The sequence below is a fragment of the Dama dama genome, chromosome 10, assembly GCF_033118175.1.
Source record: "Dama dama isolate Ldn47 chromosome 10, ASM3311817v1, whole genome shotgun sequence".
Taxonomy (NCBI): Eukaryota; Metazoa; Chordata; class Mammalia; order Artiodactyla; family Cervidae; genus Dama; species Dama dama.
Genome location: NC_083690.1, coordinates 37,512,616 through 37,535,341, shown reverse-complemented (window position 1 = coordinate 37,535,341; position 22,726 = coordinate 37,512,616). Strand labels below are relative to the sequence as shown.

The 22,726-nt window shown below is 59.3% G+C and overlaps 2 protein-coding genes across 6 annotated transcripts in view; one reads left to right on the top strand and one right to left on the bottom strand.

Moving 5' to 3' along the window:
• PTCD1 (pentatricopeptide repeat domain 1) overlaps positions 1-22,726 on the bottom strand; it is a 30,243-nt gene that overhangs the window by 1,595 nt on the left and 5,922 nt on the right. Inside the window, exons 3-10 of one of the 3 annotated variants that reach the window (XM_061153663.1) lie at positions 15,927-15,939; positions 8,442-8,934; positions 6,885-7,025; positions 5,414-5,632; positions 4,572-4,673; positions 3,119-3,826; positions 1,922-2,038; positions 1,091-1,273 (exon numbers count right to left, since the gene is read on the bottom strand). In XM_061153663.1, coding sequence (XP_061009646.1) covers positions 1,091-1,273; positions 1,922-2,038; positions 3,119-3,826; positions 4,572-4,673; positions 5,414-5,632; positions 6,885-7,025; positions 8,442-8,934; positions 15,927-15,939 — 1,976 coding nt within the window. Of the gene's footprint in view, positions 1-1,090; positions 1,274-1,921; positions 2,039-3,118; positions 3,827-4,571; positions 4,674-5,413; positions 5,633-6,884; positions 7,026-8,441; positions 10,044-15,926; positions 15,940-22,726 lie in introns of those variants that run through there. The other 2 variants (XM_061153660.1, XM_061153659.1) reach the window with 2 other exon arrangements.
• Positions 10,238-22,622, top strand: CPSF4 (cleavage and polyadenylation specific factor 4). 3 transcript variants are annotated; one of them, XM_061153665.1, is made up of 8 exons: positions 10,238-10,493; positions 13,312-13,362; positions 13,823-13,975; positions 15,773-15,868; positions 16,240-16,333; positions 17,433-17,505; positions 18,913-19,083; positions 21,691-22,622. In XM_061153665.1, exons 1-8 carry the CDS (start codon positions 10,391-10,393, stop codon positions 21,757-21,759), a joined length of 810 nt encoding a protein of 269 aa, XP_061009648.1. In that variant the 5' UTR covers positions 10,238-10,390; the 3' UTR covers positions 21,760-22,622. The 3 variants fall into 3 exon arrangements, with proteins under 3 accessions (XP_061009648.1, XP_061009650.1, XP_061009649.1); XM_061153667.1 differs by having other exon boundaries at positions 10,239-10,493; positions 18,991-19,083; XM_061153666.1 differs by having other exon boundaries at positions 10,239-10,493; positions 18,988-19,083.

Below are 22,726 nucleotides of genomic sequence, written 5' to 3'. Positions count from 1 at the left end.
CGTGCAGCAAAAATTTGACAACAGACACAAGCTCCCCATCATGAGTGAGTATGAATGTATGAGTGAATACAATAAGGTTTAGGCTTGTATTTGGTGACTCTTGGCTGAAACTGAGAAGACCCTTAGTGGGTCCTCCATGGAGAACTTTGCAATATGGAAGGACTATAAGACACTTGCAATATGGAAGCAACAAAAGCCTAGTCTATGGAGTATGTAAAGAACTGAGGAATCAGTAAGACAATCAGCCGGTCAAAGATGCCCAGCCCCGCCCTCTGCCCACTACACTCTCCACGGCTGTCGCACTAATTACCAAGCCTTCTTTAATGGCACTCAGCATCCAGCCGTCCCTGACCCCAGCCCCGTGGCTTGGTGTGTCCTGGCTGACTTGCTCCCTACCCATCAGGCCACAGAGCCTGACGCGGTAGACCTCAAAACCAGAACCGCAGAGCCTCACACCTTGGGAACAGCAAGGAGAGAAGTGGCCATTACAGAACATCCTGTCACCACCCTCCTGCCATCCCCATTCACTCAATGAACAACAGTGTGTGCTGGGCGCCTGACAACGGGCAGGGACCCGGGACCCGGTGAGCAAGACAGACAGTCCCCACCTCCAGGGACGGTCACTCTCCTTACAGTGAGGGTCACACACGAGTACGTGTGAGCACAGGCCGTGAAACAGGGTGAAGAGGAGCTGTGCCGTAAGGAGGCGGCCAGCGGGGCCCCGCTGAGGAAGAGCCAGCCGAGCTGGGACCAACGGGATGAGACAGAAGCAGGAACGTGAAAAGCAGGGGAGCCTGCTGGGAAGACGAGAGCCCTGAGGCACGGAAGAGGCCGGTGTTATCTAGAAGGGACCGCGGGCCGGGGGCTGATGGCACCAAGGGGAGAGCGACCTGATGGGAGATGAGTCACGTGGACAGGGACTGGCCAGCTGTGGTCTGAGGAGTGTGGATCCTCCCCAAGGGGGGGCCACAGACAGTTTAAAGTGAGAGGATGCCAATCCCAGGAGGTCAGCACGGGGGTCGGGTGGGGTGGGCGTGAGGGTGACGCTGGCCAGGGAGACAATGGGCACGTCAGAGCCGGGTGCACTCACCCGGTCAAAGCTGGGTGGGTACTGGGCCGCAAACTCCAGCTGGCGGATGACCACTTCGTTCACGGGGACTCTGTTCCGCCTCATGTCCTTCAGGATGTCGATGAGATAGGCGTAGTCCAGCTTCTTGACGGCCGCGTTGATGAGGGTGCTGTAGATGTGGGCGTTGGGGGTCATCTGGGATTCCTGGAACATTCAGTGAGAGGATGGCGGTGGTTGGGAGAGCGTGGCCCTATGGGGCACGTCAGACTTGGGGAGCCACCCTGCCGCCCGGGCCTGCTCTGCAGACCAGCCCCCAGGGGTGAGAAGGGCAGGACCTCACAGTAACAACAGGCTGTACTCCCCACTCCACACACCCTGTGTGGGTCCATCCCCCGCAGCTGAAGGCCCTGCCCTCTCAGCCCTGAAGAACTTGGAGAGAAAGCAGAGGGTTGTTCTCAGAGAGCAACGAACTCAGGCAGTAAACCATGGGCAGGAGATGCCTCCTGGGGGTTCATTGCACACCTGTCCCCCAAGAATTCTGGCCCTCCCTGTTCCCATCACGGCCTCTATGCCCCTAGAGGGTTGGGGCCAAGAGCCATCCCCTCCCCTCAACCTCACCCCACGGCCACACCTCAGTGATAACAGCCCTGGCTCTCAGCGCCCGTGCAGCCCCTCACCACGGTCTCCTCTCTCCCAAACTGGACAATGACCCTTCTCACTTGAAGCTCAAGACCCCGCTCTCCCTACCCTGCTCCCCGCAGCTTACCCTGAGTACAGAGGCCTGGGGGGTTCGGGAGGCCCCCACACCCTGCATCCTCACCCCCGGGGCCTGCCCAGGCAGGGCCCACTCACCCTCATGTCCGAGAGCAGCTGCAGGCCGTCCTCTGGCCTGCGACACCCGATGGCCAGGTTGCAGAACGTCTGCAGGTTGGGGACGATGCCCCTCTTTGCCAGGACAGGCAACAGGGCCTGTGGGGACAGAGGCGGCATCACCGTGAGCTGTAACCCACCAGGCCAGCGAAAGCCTTCTCTGGTGAAGCCCGAGGCTGGATGCTGGAGACACCGGGGCACGGTTCTTCTCGAAAGCCTCGCGGCTCCCCCTGCTGACCACCCTGGGCGCTGGCCTCAGCCCAGCACTCAGAGGCCGGGGTCTGGCCCAGCACCTCATTGCCCGGCTCCCTGGATTCAGCAGCTCTGCGAGGATACCCTGCCTTCCGGCCTGCTGGTCCCCAACAGGCCATCTCCCCTCTGGATCCTCTGTGTTCCTGCCCTCCTGTTCCTTGACCAGCCACAATCCACCCTGTGCCCAGGACTTGGACGTGGATCGAGCACCAGGGGCCTCAGGGCACGGCGGTCCCACGGTCCAGGGCCAGAGACAAAGCCAACAACAGCGGGCTGAGGAAGTCCCGGGCGGGAGGAGAGGAAGAGGATGCCTGCTCAGGCCGGCTGGGTCAGGGCGGGGCTGGGGAGGAGCTCGAGAGAAAGCTGTGCTGGACACAGAGGGCCTGATGGCAGAGGCTGCTCTGTCACCTGTGATGCTCATGAGAGCCCAGGTCAGAGCTTCTGGCAAAAAGGGCAGCACACAGAAATATGTACGAATGGACAAAACCCGAGGGCCCTGGTGTCCCCGTGTGTGCAATGGGTAAAGCCACGGGCGGCAGAGCTTCCTGGTGTGGTCAGTAAAGACACAGATGATGCCAAGCTCTCAGGACGGCATCAAGCAAAGTGAGTGTGACAATGGACGATGTCACTGAGGTTGGTGGGGGTGGGCACACTCAGGAACCACCAGCCTCTCAGGCCACATGTTCCCGTATGCTGCATCGGTGCAAGGGCTTGTTTGCAGTCTGCCCCATCACTGGGAGCCCCCCAGGGGGGCGGGGGGTATGGCTGGTCCACCACCCCATTCCCAGTTGTCACCCAAGCCCAGGCCTGAACGGGGCTCTGGGCAGTCTGCCCGCCTCTGGCAGGAATGAACCGATACGCCTGCAGAAGAGAGTCCCGGGAGGAAGGAGAGGAGGGAGCCTGTGCCTCCTCCCCCGAGCCCCTCACCTTTGCCCCCTCCAGGTCACCCCGCTTGCTCTTCTTCCTCATCAGCGTGTTGAAGAAGGTCAGGTCGGCCTCCACCCCGTGCATGTCCAGGACGCTCAGCAGCGAGGACTCTGCGGGGCTCCCAGGCTCCACCACCTCTGCCAGCAGCGTGAGGGTTTTGATGTCAGGGCGAAGCCCGTGCTCTGCCATCTTGCCGAGGAAGCCCTCCAGGCCCCCCATCAAGGCCAGTCTGTCGGCAGGGGTGCTCACGGTCCCAAAGGAGACCACAGCCAAGGGGGCCGCCCCCGGGGTCAGGAGGTTGGCCTCTAGCCCCCAGGGAGGCAGCTCCGGGGCCACAGAGGTGAGGGCAACCGTGTGTTCGGGCTCCGCTTTGGTCTCCATCCCAGACTGGGCCTGGCCAGGGGCTCTGGCCTCCTGAGGCTCTGGAAGCCCCTCAAGTGCCTGAGAAGCTTCCAGAAACAGCTGCCTCTCCAGGGCCTCCACGTGCAGCTTGGCCGACAGGCTGCGGTCCGCCCCGACCTGGGCTCTCCTCCTAGTCTTCCGCCCCCCGGCCGGGGGCTGGAGCAGGGCCATCTCCTCCCTGGGCCTCAGAAGCACTGCCGAGGCCACCGCCGGGTCCCCCAGCCCACAGTCCCGAGCTGCCCCCAACAGCAGGTTGTAGCCGTGCTGGCTTGGCTGGAGCCCCAGACTCAGCATCTGTCTCCACACCTGCTGAGGAGAGGCAGACCTTAGCCCCCAGCCCCCTCTCCAACGAGCCTTCAGCAGAACAGGCATCAGTGGGCAAATGGGGCATGGGAAAGACTCCAGGCTCTGGGCAACTGAGGACCCAGGAACCTGGTCCCCGAACCCCAGGAGCCCACACAGGCACCCTCCTCCCCTCCTACGTATGTGTTAGCTGCTCAGTCGTGTCCGACTCTTTGCAACCCCAGGGACTGTAGCCCACCAGGCTCCTCTGTCCATGGGATTCTCCAGGTAACAATACTGGAGTGAGTAGTCATTCCCTCCTCCAGGGGATCTTCCCAACCCAGGGATCAAACCCGTGTCTCTTGGGTCTCCTGCACTGACAGGCAGATTCTTCACCACTAGCGCCACCTCCCCTCCTGGCTCATCCCAAACTGTGTCGCACTTCCACCCCTCTGCTTCTCCCAGCCCTTCTCCCTACTCCCTGGGGAGGAAACGGCCAGAGAAGCCAAGTTCTGGAAGAGTCCAGGCCGACTTAAGGGTTGGATTCAGCTGCACGTTCTGAGTGCCTGGTGTGCGCCCATCTGTAAACCTCAGGGAACAATGTGCTCCAGGAAGGCCAAAAGATCACAAATATAAAAGTACCCGGCATGGGGCAGGAGCAGGTGCTCAAGAAATGCACCCAGAATCACCATTTGCCCCCAGCACAGGCACGTGGAGGGGGAGCGAGAGGGGCAGCAAGAGACAAGAAGGACAGCCAGGTGGGACGGACCTGCAGGGCGTACCGGAAGCCGGTCTTCTTGTCCTGGATGCAGCCCATGAGCAGGTAACTGAAGGTCTCCTCCGTGACCGCGTGCCCTTTCTGGATGATTTCCTAGGGGAAGGAACGAAGAGGGCCTGCTGAGACTCTGCAGGAGAGCCGAGGCCCAGACTCAGGCCCACTGGGTCTGGCTCAGGCCCGACAGACACCCCACGGCAGACCCAGGGCTGCGTATCCCGAGCAGTGGGCCCGAATCCGGCCTGGGCCGGCTCAGCACCAGCCGCAGCAGAGCTCCCCCGGCGGCCTGCGCTCCCTCCTCCCCTCTTTCCCAGGCCTCTCTTCCTGGCTCTACTCCTATCACTTCTGTGCAGCCCCTCCATGAAGATCCACCCAGGAGCCACTCTTGCACACAAGGCTTTGGACCTGCCCAGAGTAGGCTTCACGTCCCAGCTTCGCCGCTGGCCTGCTCTAGGAGTCTGGGAAGCATCAGGCGCCCATCTCAGTTTCCTCATCAGTGAAGTGGAAGCCACAGGACTTGCTTTGTAAGATCTTTGGAACGATGCCCCAGCGAGCGCCGATTCCTCTTCAGTGCTATGCATCTCACGAGCGAGGGCCCTCAGCGGGACACAGCACACCGCAGCACACACAACACCCCGACCTCACGGGGCGGGGGCCTCCCCGTCCCGCCCAGGGCTCTGACCGCAGGGACGCCTCGGTGAGCCCCAGAGGCCGACAGGGGGCCTGTCTCATTGGTGCCTGAACCTTCCCATGTGAGGAACACAAAGGGCACAGCCTCAGCCCGGCCTCGCAGGACTCACTCTGAGTGGGGAGCAGGAAGGAAGGGACGGCCCCACCTTAAACACATCCAGGCACATCCTGAGGTCCGCGCACAGGGCGGCCATCTTCAGCAGGGCGTGGTACGTTTTCAAGTTGAGCTGGAAGTTTCTGGCCTGAAGCTGCTGCCGTAGCTTCAGGGCGCTCTGCAGTGCGGAGTCCTTCCAGGGGGACTCAGCGCACACGTTGAATAGGGCCGTGTAGGTGGCGTCTGAGGGCTCCAGGTCCCGCTTCTTCATCTGCGGAGACAGGGAGAAACTTGGAGGTGGCTCTGGGGTCAGCGGGACGCACAGGCCACGGGGAGAGGAGGCTAGAGAGGACTCTGCTACTGCACCAAAGGGGCCTGGAGCGGGGCCTGTGCCAAGGCAGAGCCGACCAGCACACAGAGCCGAGCTCTCCAAACCCCTGACTCACCCTGAGGGGCCCTGAGAGCTGGCCTCGCTCCCCAGAGGCACCAAGCAAGAAAGCGTCCTCCCCAAGGCACTCAGCAGCCCACTCTGGGCCTGAAGTGCTCTTACGGCAGGGTCTTCCCGACGCTCCTGCCCTCTGGCCGCCCAGGCTGCCCTGACTGTTAAGATCTGTGGAAGAGATCTGATCTGGAAAAGGGCAGGAGGGGTCATCAAACCCCAGCTCCAATGTTTAGTAACTGAGGGGTTGTGGGCAATCAGCTTGCCATTGGAAAAATGGGGGTGATAAGTCACACTGGAAGGTTGTTACAAAGGAGACTGTCTTGGGAGAGTGGCCCCTTGGAGCGGCAGCCTGGAGCACGGCCCTGCAGCACATCTCCGGCCTCCCCAGCCCTCCTCCTGCCCGGCTCACACTGCTTAGCAAGCCCTCCAGGGTACGGAGTTTGAGAAGCTCCTGGTAAAGGCAAATGCTTGCTATTTCCCAGAGAAGGGCCACCTGACCAAGGGCAGCAAGCAGCTGCCGCAGAGTGCCCAGAACCCTGTTCTCAAGCCGTGGCTGGGCTCAACTTCCATGTCAGCGGTCGAGACAGGTAACCTTAGACACGGCACTTCTCTCCAGGCCTCAGTGTCCTCACTGGAGAAACGAAGATGGTGATCCCAACTTTGAGGATGGGGGGACACTCTGTATGTGCTCACATATTCCACAGACGTGTACTGAGGACTTAATACAGGCCAGGCACTGGCCACTGGGGTTACCAGAACAGGCAAGGCCTGTCTCCACTGAGCTTACTCTCTACAGGGGAGACACACGACAGGCAAATAGGTAACCAGCAACAATAATAAAGATGTGAAGGACACTCAATGAAAAGCGGCTGGAAAGGGCACCTTCGTGGTAGATAAACCACTCTGGCCCAGGTAACGTCAGCTGTGATAAGACCACAAAACTGAGGCTGGAGAGGTGAAACTGTCCACCCAGGGTAATGCACTAGCAGGGAACACATTCAGGACCTGCAACCAACTCTTCTGGGGCCCAAAGCCCGTGTTGGAGGGCGCCTGGCCTGCCGCCCCCCTGCCCCATGCTCACGTCATTGTAGAGCCTGAAGGCCTTCTTCAGGTAGCCGGCCCGCCCGCAGCCCCCGATCAGCACCGTGTAGTTGCACTCGAGGGGCTGGAGGCACTCCTCCTTCAGCATCTGCCTCTCAAACAGGTCCAGGGCCTCGGCCAGCTGGGGAAGGGGTCGGGGAAGGGGGGACACAAGAAAGGGGGCTCAACAGAGGGACGGAGACCGAGGCTAAGGGACCCTCCCTGAGCTCAAGCCCAGGCTGGCCCAGGAGCCAAACACGCAGCCTGGGCCCCTGCCACCAGCCTCCCGGTGTCTGTGCTCCACTGCAAGGGGACCTCGTGGTGGACGGGAAGGAAAGCCCACCAGACTCCCACCACCTATGAGCGCTCTTGGCCCCACAGCTGTGGGGGAACTCCGCGAGCACAGGAGCAATGCCCAGGTAAACAAAGATCTGAAGGAGGTGAGGGAAGGAGCCAGGCGGCTCTCTGAGGGAACAGCCAGTGCAAAGGCCCTGAAGCAGGAGTGTGCTTGGGACCTGGGTGGGGGCGGTGGGGGGTGTGGCTGCAGGGGAGAGAGTGAAGGAAGGGAGATGCAGGCAGACAGGGAAGGGAGGGTCGAGGGGGAGAAGAGGCAGTTTTTGCAGGCTTCATAAGCTATCATGAGGACTCTGGCTTCTCTTTATTTCTCAACTTTTCATTAAGGAAAATCTCAAATATACACATGAGTAGACAGGTGTAATTACAAAGACTATTAATGTTTGGCCAATCTTGTTTCATCAATATCCTGTGCTCCTCCCTCCAACTCAATTTTTTTTAAAAAGCAAATTTCAGACATTTTATCACTTCATTCACAAAAGCTTCAACACATGCTGCCAAGAGATATTTAAACCTAAATGGAATGTCATTATCAATACCTAAGAAAATGAACACCCCCACCGTCACTGAATACACGGGGAGTGCTAGAGGGTGGAGAAAGGCCACCTGCTATCTGCTCACGGCTCGAAGTCCACGTCGGGGTAAGAGGTGGAGAGAGCCTCGGGGAGACTAGTGACACGTGTCATAATAGCTGACGGGGGTGGGGGTAGTGGGAGAGGTGGGGAGGAGAAGGCTAGGCCTGGGCATTCAGGGGGAGGGTTGTGAGAAGTTAGGATGGGAGACACTTTGAAGGCAGAGTTGGCGGGAGAAAGAAGACTTAGGGGTGAAGGGATTTGGCCTGGATGGATGGAAAAACCGGGTTACCAATTAGTGAGATGAACAAAGTGTAGAGAAATCGAGGTTGGGAACAAGAATTCCAGGCCACTGAGGGTAAGTATAATGGAGATGGTGAGGAGGCAGCTGGATACACAGATGGAGAGCCCAGGGGACGGCTGGGCTGGTAGCAGGAAGATGAGAATGGCATCGAGGAGGGGGCACGGGAAGCCAGGAGGCTGGAGGGTCGCCTGAGGCAGCACTGGGGGGAATGAAGACAGAGGGGAGAGGAGCCCTGAGCATCCCACAGGACAGCAGGGTGGCCCCTCACAAAAGACGGTGGCACCACGGAAGCAGGAGTCAGCAGCAGCAGAGTCCAGATGTTCCCTACCTTTCCTTCCCTGATCAGGCGTTTGCACTGAAAGAAGTACCAGTAAGGGGTGTTTCTGGGGCCCCGCCGTGGTTTTGGTTCCAGCTCCCCTTCCTCATCATCTTCAATATTCTGTTCCTTGAGCCGCAAGTTATACAGCTGGGCTGTCGATTTGTAGAACATTCTCCGAGATGAGTATTTGTCGGAGAGCATCCCAAAGCTCTCCTCCTCCCCTTCCTCCTGGGTGGCCGTGGGGCTGGGCTGGCCGGGGTCAGAGCTGAGGCTGCCTGTGTTCTTCTGGCCTTGAGAGCCGAGGGGCAGCTGAGAGAGAGAGCTGGAGAAGGCTGCTGGCGCTGGCCGAATCCACCCTGTGGCCCTAGGCCACACCGGTCCCTCCCTGCCTCCAGCCCACTGGGCTCTGAGAGGGTCAAGGTGGCACAGGATGGACAGTCCCACGGGGCGGGGGCTGGAGAAGAGCCGAGCAAGCCTCACGAAGTCCATTACTGGTGTTCTCCTCTGGAGCCTGGCATAGGTCGGCAAAATAATGAAAGTCAATGTCATTGTCACAAAAGGCAGAAAGAAGATGGCTAAGTGGCACAAGCATCAGTCCTGAGGTCAGAAAGCCTGGGTTCAGATTGCAGCTCCATCAAACCATCCTTGTGTCCCCGGGCACTCACTGCTCTGGCCTTCAGTCTCCTTGCTTGTAAACTGGAGTTACCTATAACATCACCCACACAGCACCATGGCAACGATCTAATCTCAAGATATCAGGATGCAGGCACAGGACGGTGAGCACCCGATAAACTACCTATCTGTACCATTCTGCACCCGGTGAGGCTCCAACAGAAACACAGTGCGAGCCAGTATGTAATTTTAAATCTTCAAGTAGCCACATTAAATTAAAGGTTTACACACATTAATCAAAAGACAGAGAATTGTAATTACTGATACTGAAATCGCTACCAGGATGCTTTTAAAACAAACTCATGCTATATTACTACAGAGTCTTCTTTTCAAAGCATTAAGTAACAAGATCCTATCGATCTGATGAAGCAGCGATGACTGTAAATGAGTTTGTAGGAGTTGTGGATACTCCTATCTCCATCATTTACACTCATCCCTATTTGCAATCGCGACTTCGTTTTGGGCACAGACAACGTCAGGTGAGGAAAGACTTACGAAGTTTCACTTATGACAATAAAGGTGTCTTCCTCCCCGAGTTCTTGCACCAGCCCGCGGTTAATAATCCCTGAATCAGAGACCCGCTGCCGCCGTCCTCCCCCAGGGGGCCTCACCCCTCCCCAGACCCTTCCGGGGAACCTCAGGCCGACACTCGAGCCCTCTCTCCACAGGCCTAAACCGCTCCCCTCAGCAGAGGCCTCCACCTCCGACCCTCGCAGCGATCCTCGCAGGCCCTCTGGCCCGCCTTCGCCCGGCGCCCGGGCTCCTGAGACGGTCAAACGAGAAACTCACTCCAGTAGTCCGGCCTAGTGAACACGCCCGCACCTCGGCCCCGGAGTCCGCGCCACCCCCGCCCCGCCTGGCGTCACAGCCAGGCCCGACCCCGCCACGCCGCGCCGCGTCCCCGGCTCCGCGTCTCCAACGCGCTCTCCCAGGTGCGCCCCTGCCGATCTCGCGCAGGCCCAGTCCGCGTCGCGAACTCCCGGCGTGGCTTCAGGTCGCGCAAGGAGGTGGGACGTTCGGTGAGCGGCTAGTCGAGCCTAGCGGAGCGACCCGCGCTCTGCTCTCCATTGGCCCGGCCTGAACAGGCGAAAAGGGCCGGCGCGGGCTCCCGGAGCTCCCGGCATCCCTCGGGCGGCGGCGGCGGCGGCGGCGGCTGCGAGGCGAGGCGAGGCGAGGCGAGGCGAGGTTGCGGGGCGCCGTGTGCGGCTGAGCCGGCGGCGGGTAGAGGTGTGAGGGCGGCCGGGGATCTCAGCGGGAGCCGGGCCGGTGTGGCCGCCGCCGCCACCATGCAGGAAATCATCGCCAGCGTGGACCACATCAAGTTCGACTTGGAGATCGCCGTGGAGCAGCAGCTCGGGGCGCAGCCGCTGCCCTTCCCCGGCATGGACAGTGAGCGCGGGGTCGCGGCGGGCGGGCGGGCGAGGGGCGCGACCGACTCAGCCCCGGTACCTCCCTCCTCTGGTTCCGACGCCTTCTCTCTCCGCCCGGGAGCTCCTCCCCCTCGGTCCTGGGACTCCTTTCCCCCCGATCCTGGGACACCTCCCCCTCCGTTATTTTGACTAGGGAACCCCCGTTCCCGGGGGCTGTTCGAATGCAGGCTTCAGAAAGGCAGGGCGACGTCGGGCAGTTGGAATCACTCTTAAAAGAAGGCGGGTATCCTGGGTTGGAAATCCTGCCCCCACTGGCACACACTCTCCAGCTACAGAGACGTACTAAGATAGCCCCTTTCCCCACCTCCAGCCCCCCTTTGAGCGCCTTCTTGCTTTCGTCAAAACTGGGCCGTTGGAGAAGCCTTGCTGTGGGAAGGACCCACCCCCCCGTCTCTGTAGGAGACCCCCAAGAAGACTCTCAAGCTCCATTTTTCTCCTAGGACTCGCGCTCCTGGGACCCCATACCTCAGTGTTTCTCTGGACCCCACCTCTGGGTCATTCAGCCACCCAGGCAGCTACTTAAGTTCCCTTCACTTCACTCTCCCCCACCACATGATGGCTCCTGGCTTCCCCCCCCACCCCCCAACTCAGATGGGATGTCTAGCACTTTATTTACTTTGGTCACCCCACCCCGCTTGCTGAGATCTTGGTCCCCCCATCAGGGATTGAGCCCTGGCCATGGCAGTGAAAGTGGGGAGTCCTAACCACTGGACTGCCAGGGAATTCCTTGAGACGTATAGCACTTGAAAAGAAATGAACAGTTTCCTTTCTCCTTTCCAGACATACTTGAAATCTAATGCTATAACATTACATTTCAAAGGACTCTTAGAGCTCATTGAGCTCAAGCCACAGATGGGCTGAGGCCTGGGGGTGGAGGGAGGACTTGCCAAAGACCACTGAGCTCCAGATGGAGCCAGGTGAGCTCACTGGGGCTCTTGATCTTCCCATCTGCAGTTCCCGGGCTGTCTCCCATAACCGCAGAGGACATGGGCCGCAGCCCACGGTCCTCCTGCTGTCCCCGGGCTGGTCGAGTCTCCCTGCAGCCTCATTCCCCTCAAGAGGCCACACTTCGTATGTACACATGACCTCTGAGGTGTCGCTCTCGCGCTGACACTTCTGTGTAAGATAATGCTCACGCCCCAGAGACATAACCCAAACAGCCTTACTTTACACTGTCTCCACTGTACATGGCTTATAAACTGCTGCTTACATTCAGATACTCTTAAACCTACTCGTCCACTCACGTGATCACTTCGTGCTTATACATTCATTCACACGTGTGGCCTTTTCCTTGGCCGATGGCACTAGCTGCCCTCCATGCAGGGCAGCTCTCTCCCTCTCTCCCCGCTCCAGCTTGGAAGCAGATACTTGACTCTGAGGGCAGGTGCAGAGGTGAGAACAAACCTGTTCTTAGAGAGGGTCCAGGACACACCTGGCCACAGGTACTACCTCTGACTTGGTGAGCGCCCTCAGCACTCGCGCCACCTGCCCAGGATCACGGTCAGTGTGTTAGAATCCAGGGAGGCCACGGCCCTTCCTCTCTCATCCCTACACCTCATTCTTTTTTTAAAAATATTATTTAGCTGTGTTGGGTCTAGTTGTGGCAAGCAGAATCTTCATTGCGGCCCTCACGCTCCAGAGCACGGGCTTTGTTGCTCTGGGACATGTGGGATCTTAAGTTTACTGACCAAGGATCGAACCTTTGTCCCCTGTATTGCAGGGTGGTGGATTCTTAACCACTGGACCACCAGGGAAGTCCCCATTCCCTTCCTGATGTGGAGTAGACATATCAGTTCTGTCCTGAAGGCAAACTCCTTTATCCTGTCTGCCTAAAACCTGACCCCCAGGGCAGTGTACTTTAAGGAATGAAACAGACTTAACCTCTGTAAAGGATGAAGGCCCAGAAATACTCTTAAATGGTACTTTTCTAATGTCTTAACAAGACTTCTCAGACTTTTTTGAAATGCGAACAAGTGACACCCCTGTGACTCCTACTTCTGTAACCTTAAATCTGTCCTAGCAAAATCTGCCTGCTTCCAAGAAGCCAACGAAGTCTCTTGCAAGTTAGCAAGCAGAGGCATGCAAGTGGTCTTTAGAGATGGTGTCGGTGGGTTTCCCACGATGCCTGCTGATAGAGAAAACTGAGAAGCCACAGACTTTTTGTTCTGGTGGCCATGGCAGGTGAATTCTTGGGCTCCTTGGAACAGCCCTGGACACCATTGGTTTCTCAGCGCTCAGCTTTTATTCTGCTCCCCTCACCTGAACCAGCTGCATCTGTGGGAGCGGAAGTCCGTGCTCCTTTAATTATTGCATGTTGGCGTGGCATACCAAAAGCAGTCCTTCTCCCGTGTCTTCAGTGATGCTCTTGCCTCCAAAATAGCGTCTCCGAGGCACCCGCCTTTTCTCTGGGGCAGGCTCCTCCTGAGAATCTCCACTGGCTTGTTCTTCCTAGATCATTACATCCCTCTGCCCTCAGGATAAAGAGCCTCCTGGATCAGCCTTCTGGAAGGTCTGGGCTGGGAGTAATTAATCTCTGTGACCTTGTCCTCCGTCCTTCCTTCTCCCATCCACTTCTGACCCCTGGAAAGCATCTTGCTTGTGGGAGGTCCTGGATGTCACAGTGGGGAGCGTTCTCCTCCCCACTGTGATCAGGTTTCTGTTTCCTGTACCTTGACTCCTCCATGGGTTAAAGGCCAGAAGGGTCCCCACCCCGTGTTCAGATGTCACAGGTAGCAGTCACACCTCACCCTGTTTGACACCTCTCATTCTTTCTGCAGAGTCGGGGGCTGCTGTCTGTGAATTCTTTTTGAAAGCTGCCTGTGGCAAAGGTAAGAGACCCTGGCTTCCTGCATCCCCCCGAGGTGCCCTCCACCACCCTGTCCCTGGGCAGACCCACAAGCTGTCGGATCCCTGGTTCGCACTGCTTTCTGCAGACTCACGGTGTCCCTAGGTGTGTTCCCCCACCCCCAGTCTTTTACTGCTTCTACAAATGTTGACGAGTCTTTATATCACCAGAACTCTTCTTTAAATTAAGAAAAATGCCCCCCCTTCCCCCCACCTCCCTTAGGCTTCTTAAGTTTCCATCTTAGAGAAATATCTGTTGATACCTCGATTGGATGTTTTATATTTTCCCAAGACACATCACAATAAAATCCACAACTATTAAAACCTGAAGCGCGTGCTCATGTGCAGCCTGAAATCACAGCACCTCCCCCCAGGGCAGCCACCATGTTCTCAGACACGCGGCTCGTGGGGGCGCTGGGTCTTCACACGCATCTTCCCCGGCAGGGGGCATGTGCCCGTTCCGCCACATCAGTGGTGAGAAGACGGTGGTGTGCAAGCACTGGCTGCGGGGGCTGTGCAAGAAGGGGGACCAGTGCGAGTTCCTACACGAGTACGACATGACCAAGATGCCCGAGTGCTACTTCTACTCCAAGTTCGGTGAGGCGGCCCCCCGGGGCGGGGTGGGGAGCCCCCGGAGGCTCCACAGGCATGAGACTCTGGGCGTGAGCGGGTGCTCCTGCGCGCGTGGTGCCTGCCGACCTCAGCAGGCCCTTTAGTTGTGGGAACTTGGGGTTATTCTCTCCTGACCCCCGTGTCTCCCCGTGCGTCCGTTTTCGAGCACTTGCGGGCACTTTGGGAGGTTGAGGCAGATCTGGGTCTCACGGCGGGCACAGGCATAGGGCAGCTGGCTGGGGGCCTTGTTTCTTTGGGAGGTTGAGGCAGATCTGGGTCTCGCGGCGGGCACAGGCACAGGGCAGCTGGCTGGGGGCCTTGTTTCTGCTCCAGTGAACCTTCTCCCTTAGTCACCCGTTGCTGCTGGAGTGGTGGCTAGAGGCCTTCTCTCTACAAGTGTGATCCCAGGTAGGCGCCTGGCTGTCCTCACTCAGTTCCGTTCAGCCGCTCAGTCGTGTCCGACTCTTTGCGACCCCATGGACTGCAGCACGTCAGGCCTCCCTATCCATCACCAGCTCCCGGAGTTTACTTAAACTCATGTCCATTGAGTCAGTGATGCCATCCAACCATCTCACCCTCTGTCGTCCCCTTCTTCTCCCGCCTTCAGTCTTTCCCAGCGTCAGGGTCTTTTCAAATGAGTCAGCTCTTCGTATCAGGGGCCAAAGTATTGGAGTTTCAGCTTCAACATCAGTCCTTCCAAAGAACACTCAGGACTGATCTCCTTAAAACAGTCCTTAAGAACAGCCAGTGGGGCGCACCATCTTCTGGTGGCAGAAAGCCCTCCTCTTTACCTGGGAAACGGAGATTGCCTTTGTTTCTGCCTAAAGGACACGTGGCCTCCGCTGAGCTTATGAACTCTGTGAAGCCGGGGCGGTAGGGCTGGCCCAGGGCTCGGTGCAGCTGACGTGCTCCCCGATGGAACTAGACTCCCTGGCTCTGCCCTGGGCGAGGCTGCCCAGGAAGAAGCCCTGTTGGTCAGGATGAGGCTGGGCTCTGGCCCTGGAACTGCTGGCCTCAGGCAGGGGGCTGGCAGCCTGCTGTGCACTGTTGTCCGAGGAGACCTCAATTCTTTCAGTGGCCCGACAGGTAGGCCTGCTGGCTTGTTCCTGATAGTTGTAGCTTTTTTTGTAGAGGCAATATAAGTTGGTTTCATCCCTGGGTTGGGAAGACTGCTTGGAGAAGGAAATGGCAGCCCACTCCAGTGTTCTTGCCTGGGAAATCCCATGGACAGAGGAGCCTGGCGGGCTATAGTCCACGGGTTCACAGAGAGTCAGACTCGACTGAGCGACTACACGACAACCAGAGGGCCCCAGCTGTGAGTTCCCAGAGCTTCCCTCCTCTTGTCCTGAGAGGCAGTTCTCAGATCTTCTCCCTGTCCCAACATGAAGAACGCATCAGCGCAGACCGGTAATTTCCCCACTGGTCTCAGCTGGTACGTTGCACATCTGGACCCCCCACAATGCCCAGGACACCTCCTCTGGGTGAGGGGTGGAGCCGGGAGCTGTTTGACGAGTTTGATGAGGTGGACCCGGTGCCCGCCTCTGTCAGTGTCTGTGACCCTCGAGGCAGCACAGACTGTGGGGGAAGGACCGTCACAGCCCAGGTACAGGCCAGGAGACTGAGGCTCCGAGACACACTGCCCTGGGTCTCAGGGCTTGCTGGGCCAGGACAGGGCACCGGAACCCCCAGCCCTCCCTGCTGTCCCACGGCCCTGGCCTCTGGAGGATCGGGGGTGGGTCTGGGTCCCGCGCCCCGAGGTGGACGCCTGTCTGGTCCCCGCAGGGGAGTGCAGCAACAAGGAGTGCCCCTTCCTGCACATTGACCCCGAGTCCAAGATCAAGGACTGCCCGTGGTACGACCGCGGCTTCTGCAAGCACGGTAGGTGTGGGGGAGCGGGGCTCCCGGCCAGAGGCCCGTCCTGCCCCCCCCCGCCCACGTCCCTCCTGTTCCTACAAACATCGTGTTAGGCATTTGGGGGCTGGTGAGGCTTTGTCACACCCTCACATCCCTCCCCAGGACAGGCACCCCTGGACCACATCCTCACCTAGATGTCTGACCAGGAGACTAGTGTTTGAAAGTCTGTGTGTCTTGCCCACCGCCCTGCTGAACACGAGTCAGAGCCAGCATCTGAAGCCCTGTTGTGCGCTGACCCCGGGGTGCCGGTGTGGGCAGGGCTCGAGTTGCAGGGGGGCATGAGGGCGTCCCCCAGAGAGGAGACGGTCTGAGTGGGCCTGTGCTCGGCTCCGCAGGCCCCCTGTGCAGGCACCGGCACACGCGGAGAGTCATCTGTGTCAATTACCTCGTGGGATTCTGCCCGGAGGGGCCCTCCTGTAAATTCATGCAGTGAGTACCAGGCCCCGTGCTCCCGTGTCTCTCCTGGGCCCATCTGGGCTTTGATCACTGGGCAGCGTCATGACTGGGTCTGGGGACGGGTGGAAGGCAGGGAGGGGCCACCACTGCTCTGAGCCCAGAGGTGGTCCTGCCTAAACCAGGGTTTGACCTTTACTGGGTCACAGTCCATCTTGGCTTCAGATAAAAACTCTGGTGCCTGTACTCCAGAAAAACTCAGACACACATGACCTCAAGCTAAGAACCTGTGCCCTCATGGAAGGGAACTTGTCTCAGGCAGGGCCTCCTGCGTGAAGGCACTGAGCTTGGGCTTCCCTTTTCACTGGTTCAGAGACCCTCGTGTGAAAGAAGGTCCCCATTTCACACATGGGAATGCTGAGGCTCCGAGCCCTGCCCCTGGCCAGGGGCAGGTGGGGACAGGTGGGGGCGCTTGGTCAGAGGCAGGTCTGTGGCCTCTAGAGCCCAGTCCTCCTGCCAGCAGGGCCCAGCGCTCCTCCCCTGGGCCTCCGTGCCCGTCTGTCACTTTGGGTGGTCATGGGTGGTCGTGGGTGGCGGCACCCAGAGTAGTGTCAGCTGCCCCCACCCCTCGCTTCCTCCGTCCACACTGCTGACACCGGCCTGGCAGCCATGTCCTCACTGCCACGTGGTGGGCAGGTGGCTGGTGCTGCTGGCTTGGTCCCCCACCCGAGATGCAAGCCCGGGAGCCTGCAGGTGGCCCAGGGGTTCCTCTGTGTGGGCGGGGGGTGGGGGGGCATGTCCACCAGGACTCTGTGGGCAGAGGTCTAACCCCGTCCCTGCAGCGAAGGGTGTGTGCCGGGAGCGTCTCTGTGCCCTCCAACCGTGTCTCCTTCCTCTCTCTGAGCACTGCTCGCCAGGGCTCACGGCTCAGTGTAGGCAGAGCTGGGTCTAGTCCAGATGCCTCAGATCCGTCCCGAAGCCTGGCGGAGCTGAATACCAGCCCCCACCCTCTGTCCAGGTGGCTCATGTGGCCCTGGGCTCGGCGAGAGGCCGGCTGGGATTTTCCTGGGGCCAGAACGTGGGAGCCCCGCCCGCCTAGCTCCTCTCTCCCCTCCTCTTCTCCTCTCGTGACCAGCCCTCGATTTGAACTGCCGATGGGAACCACCGAGCAGCCGCCGCTGCCGCAGCAGACACAGCCACCCACAAAGGTACCATGCCCCGGGCCCGCGGTGCTGCGGGGCCCGGCAGCGCCCTGGCCACAGCGCCCCCAGTGCCCGCCTCAGTGCGGAGTCCGCCGGGGAGCCGGCGGGAGGCCCTGAGAGGAGGGTAGGGGCGGGGGCCGGAGCGGAGGGGAGTCACCCGAGTTCTGGCAGAAACTCCAAGGGGGCAGAGCAGCCGGCACCTGCTCGAGGTGGAGGGCGGCCTGCTACAGCCAGGCGCCCGCCAGGCTCCTCTTCCCGTCTGGCCTGTGGGCCTGTAGGCAGCTGGGCGCCCCATGTCTGCCGTGCTAGCTGCAGACCCCTCCCTCCACAACGGAACCCTCCCGAGGGGCCCGGCAGGGCGGGAGCAGACCTGGGAGCAGAGGCGAGGTCGCCTGTTTCTCTGGCCCGGCCCAATTGTGGGAAGGGATGCTGGGCACAGAGGCTGAGGGACCAGCTGGCTCCAGTCTCCTAGGCGAGGGGGCCCCACACCCACCCCGCAGTGGGCCGTTCCCCTCGAGCGTAAGGAGAGGGAACTGCCCTGAACACATGGGAATCTGCAACAGTGCCCCCCAAACGAAGGGCACTTTGGGATTGGTTACGGGTGGTGGGCAGGTCCTGGAGGAAGGCCAGGCGGGTGTCCCCGGTGGGGTCTCAGCAGGCTGATGAGCTGCCCGCCGGTCGTGAAGCCTCACCTCTCACCTGGCTGGACTCTGAGCCCACTGTCGGGGCCCAGTCTGGCCCTCCGTCTGTGTTGGAGGTCAAGCAGCTGGGAGGGGATGCGGCCACCCTCACCACCCTGACCCCCACCACCCCGAGTGTGTGGGATAAACCAAGAGAACTGCTGTCAGCTGAGCCAGGCGTTCCCAGTCCCCAGCTCGGGCTCCTGCACTGATGGGCCCAGACGCAGGGTCCCACCGGGTCGGGCCCCGCCGAGGTGCCCCGTGCCCCCTGCTCCCTAGTGGAGGGCCCTCTCAGCCCCTAGACCGCAGGTCAGCGTGTCAGCCTCCGACTCGTTTCTGTGACTGTTGCCCGCCGTGTAGGCTCTAAACAGCTGGCTGAACCAAGCGTTCATCCTGACCTGAAGCTAGAACCTCACAAACAAAAGTAAGGCCTGCTCATGCCCTCGCCCTGCCGCCCCAGAGACCGCCTGTCTCTTTGGTGTTTTGTTTTCCACTTTTCTTTTTCGTTTTTGTGTGTCTGCATGGTGTTTTTCGGGCAGCGGCTCCTGCCATCATCACCAGACGTTTCTTTTCCGCCTGCTCTCCTGAGTGGGGCCGCCACGGAAGCCCTTCTTCCTGCTGGTCACGGTCACGGTCGTGCGGGAGAAAGCCCGCCCTCTTTTTTCCTCTCCCCATTGGTAGTCTGCCTGCACGTGTTTTCCGCAGTAAAACCGTGTTGTGTAACTCTTTCCAGCAAAGTAACAATCCGCCATTACAAAGGTCGTCCTCCTTGATCCAGTTAACGAGTCAGAACTCTTCTCCCAACCAGCAGAGAACCCCGCAGGTCATCGGGGTCATGCAGAGTCAAAACAGCAGTGCAGGCAACCGAGGACCCCGGCCGCTGGAGCAGGTCACCTGCTACAAGGTGAGTCCTGGGGCTGGCGGGGGCGTCTTTCACAGTCCATGGCCATTCCCTCCTTCCCCAGAGAGTTAGCTCATGTTGAAGAATGAAGACATCTTTATTTTTGCTAATTGGAAGAGCAAAACGGGGCCACTCCGGTGAGCTAGACCATGCCACTTCCACGACACACTAAGGCCAGGTTAACAACTAAACAGCTGCTGTTGCGTGAACGGATTGCGCACACAAGAAAGGGATGGGGATCTTCCAGAGCCCAGGAACGGAGTGAGCCCTGAACCTCTGCGGGCACGGGGTCCTCACACCCCATGCGGCACACTTGAGGGAAGGGACAAAGCTTTAGGTCTGCATGCTGAGGAATCAGGACACATACACACAAAATGGGGCCTTCAGGGAAAACTCTTGGCTCTGGGTGGAGAGTGGATGAGGAAAGTCCTTTCAGAGATGTTCGTCACTGGTGGGCAAGCCCTTCCTCAAGTTTGAGCCTTGGTGAGGGCCAAAAAGCCACAGGCTGCGTTTTCTAATCTGAAACAGCCCCCGGTAACGTAGCTTCGAGATATTAATTCTCAACCCAGCCCACACAGAATTCCCACAATGAGGTTTCCCCAGAAGAGAGCTTGGAACTAAACACTGTAGACGGGAATAGACACCAGCGAGTGAGCAGAAACGACCAGCAGAACAAGGTTCACAGAGGCTTCAGATCTGGGGGGATCAGACGGAACACAGAATGAGTCTGTTTCTTGTGAAGACTTCTAGATGATGCAAAGTGCTGGGGGTGCACCGTGGGTGCTGTCCTTTATCCCCACCTCTCCTAAGGGAAGCTGCTGCGCGTGGCCACCCACCCACCACGCTGTTTTCTGTGCCCTTTGCACTCACAGCTCCTACAGGGGCACCACTCGGAGACGTGCTCCTCCGAACCTACTCACACGAGCACAAGGACAAGATGAACTTCAATATAAACAGGGCCCTCGGGTGTAGTGTCCTCGGGTCCCTTTTACCTTACATTCTGAGTCTGTGTCAGGATAAGTTACTCCAAGGTCTTTCAGTGGCTCCATCATTTTACCAGTTCTCTGTTGGTAATTAGTTCTAGTTTTGCTGCTAAAGACAGCGCTAAGCCTGACAGACATTGGTGAGCTCTTGTCTGGCGTCTGGAGCACCCACAAGTAGAAGGGCCGAGTCAAAAACTATACGCTTATATTGTCCCTAGAACTTGCCTTCAGGAAGGGCTGAGCCACCATGGCCATCAGACACTCGGTGAGCACCTCCTCTGCCGTTGCTCCTTCCCAGGAGGGGGTCTGTGTTCTGAGGGAGGGGGAGGCAGGTGCCCAGACACCAGTTAGGAGTGCCCATGTGTGTAGGGAAGACCTCACAAATTTATGAGCCTGAGCCCTGACCGGCGAGGAGAATGTGGAAAGGGGCTGTGGAAGCAGGTGAGTGAGGGGGAGGTTGTCAGGTGGCTTCCGACCAGGCAGTGCCCAAGCGCAGCCAGGCGCCTCGGGCGTCCTGGGTCAGCTGTGCTGTCGCCTCGCCCCTCCAGGACTCAGCAGGGCCTCTGAAGAGCCAGCTTCCATACAAAGACGGGGCTAGGGGACGAACCTGACCACCCCTTCATGCCACGGGCACAGTTGATATTCAAGCCGCCTTGGGACTCCAGGAGGCCAGTAGACATGCCAGGTGCTGTAAGCGGAGGCGCTCAGTCCCTCCCTCTGGTTACCAAAGGCCCAGCTGGCGGCCATACAGGCCACTCGTGCACACGGCTTACACCTGCAGATCAGACGGGCTCGAGAACTCGGGGACTGTGGGGTCAGGGGGTAGAACAGGCCAAAGCCCCAAGTTCCAGACCGAGGAAGAGAGGACTGAGAGGGCGCTGGGGGCTGGTGTCGGATGGGTGCCCCTGTCTGTCTCCCGACCCCTTGTTCAGTGGCTGAGGCTGCCTTTTCCTTCCTTATAATCCCCTTGTGCTCTCTGAGGAGTAAGGAGAATGGATGAAGAGAAACTAAGGGAGGGTCTGGATCGTCAGCAAGGACAGGAAGCCAGGGTCAGTGCTAGATGTTTTAAGGAGATTCTGCCAGATCTGTTGACCCAAGTCTAATCAATTTTCCCATCTCTCTGATCCCGTGACCAAACCTGGCCCAGGGGTAGCTTAGACAAGTATGCAGGAGCCCCGAGGGAGAGCCCTTTGGGTGCAGCCCACCCTCTGTCCACGCACAGAGTCCCTGAGTTGGGGGAGCAGCCTGGGGCTCTCCCGCGTTGCCGCCTCCCTGTCCCCGGGGAGTCCCAGAGCTGTGCCTCAGAGGTAAGTGACTGGCCGGCCAGGTGCAGCGGGGCGCGGTCCCTGCTCAGGGGGCGCTCTGGTTGCCCTGGGCGTTTCTTCTGAGCCGGAACACCAGAGGCTGCCGTGGCCACGTGCTTGCTTCTGCCCGCTGAGTTAGCTGCTGCCTGTGGTTCCTGGGCCCCTTGACTTTCTGGAACTCGCTTCCCACCTGAATGAGTCTGTACACCCCAGAATTCTAGCGTCCCTGTCCCCAGCCTGGTACTGGGTGGGGTGCTGCCTCAGTTGAGAACTGCATCTGAAACGGTGTTTTCTGTTTGTTCCTCCCTCCCCGCTGTTCCCAGTGTGGTGAAAAAGGACACTACGCCAACAGATGCACCAAAGGGCACTTGGCCTTTCTCAGCGGACAGTGACAGCAGCCGGAGCCGGCTCAGAGCAGCCCGGGGGGCCCCGTGCCGCCTGGGGGCCCCGTGCGGGCGGCGCTCTGGGCCATTCCTGGGAGTGTGCATCTGTTTAACGCCAGCGGTGGTGCAGCTCTGGCTGGAGCCGGCAGGCAGGCACCTGGGTTTTACCCTTAGGGGCTCCGTCTTGTCAGTATCCCCGTCATTTTGCTGTAATCTCCTTTAAAAGGGGGACATATTCCAGTCTGGCCCCTCAGGTTGGCCTCCTTTCTGGGACTCTGCACACCACCCTCTCAGGAGAGAGGGAGCTGTGGGAAAGGGCTTGTGCTTATGGTAGTTCTGTAGCGAGGGCAGCCCTTCCCCTCGGGCCTCCTTAAACACCGGGGGCTGGTGGAGTGTTTAAAGCTGCAGCCGGGTCGTGCCCGCTTCCTCCCTGTCCTGCCGAATCAGAGGCTCATCTGTTGGTGGGATTTGAACGAGGCGGCCCCCCAGGGCAAGCTCACACGCTTGCTGCCTCAGCCGGGTCCTGCTCCCCGGTGGCCACGGCTGAGGAAGGGTGCAGGGCCAAGGCTGTCAGGTGTGATGGCCTTTTTCCTCTGGGCGTATCTTCCCGGGGCACCTGCCTGATGGTGTTTAAGGTACACCTTACGCTGGAGCTGCCGCCAGCCTTTCCACAGACACGCAGTCCACCTGTGCACCTACCTCCCGCGCCATCGAGCATCTGTACTGTCAGACACCACCGGCCCAGAGGAGAGGCCCCTGCCTCTGAGCCTGGAAATGTGAAACTGGCACCTGCAACCTGCGGGGCAAATGGGCCTATTCGAGTTCAACTACAGGAACCATTTCTATGAAGCTGATTAAAGCTTGTTTTGTAAGCGCCGTCTCATTACTTCAGGGCCTCCATGACAAGGACAGGGTCCTTGCTGCTGGCTGACGCTGGTGCTCCCTCTTGCCCTCTGAGCGAGTGTAATCTCACGAC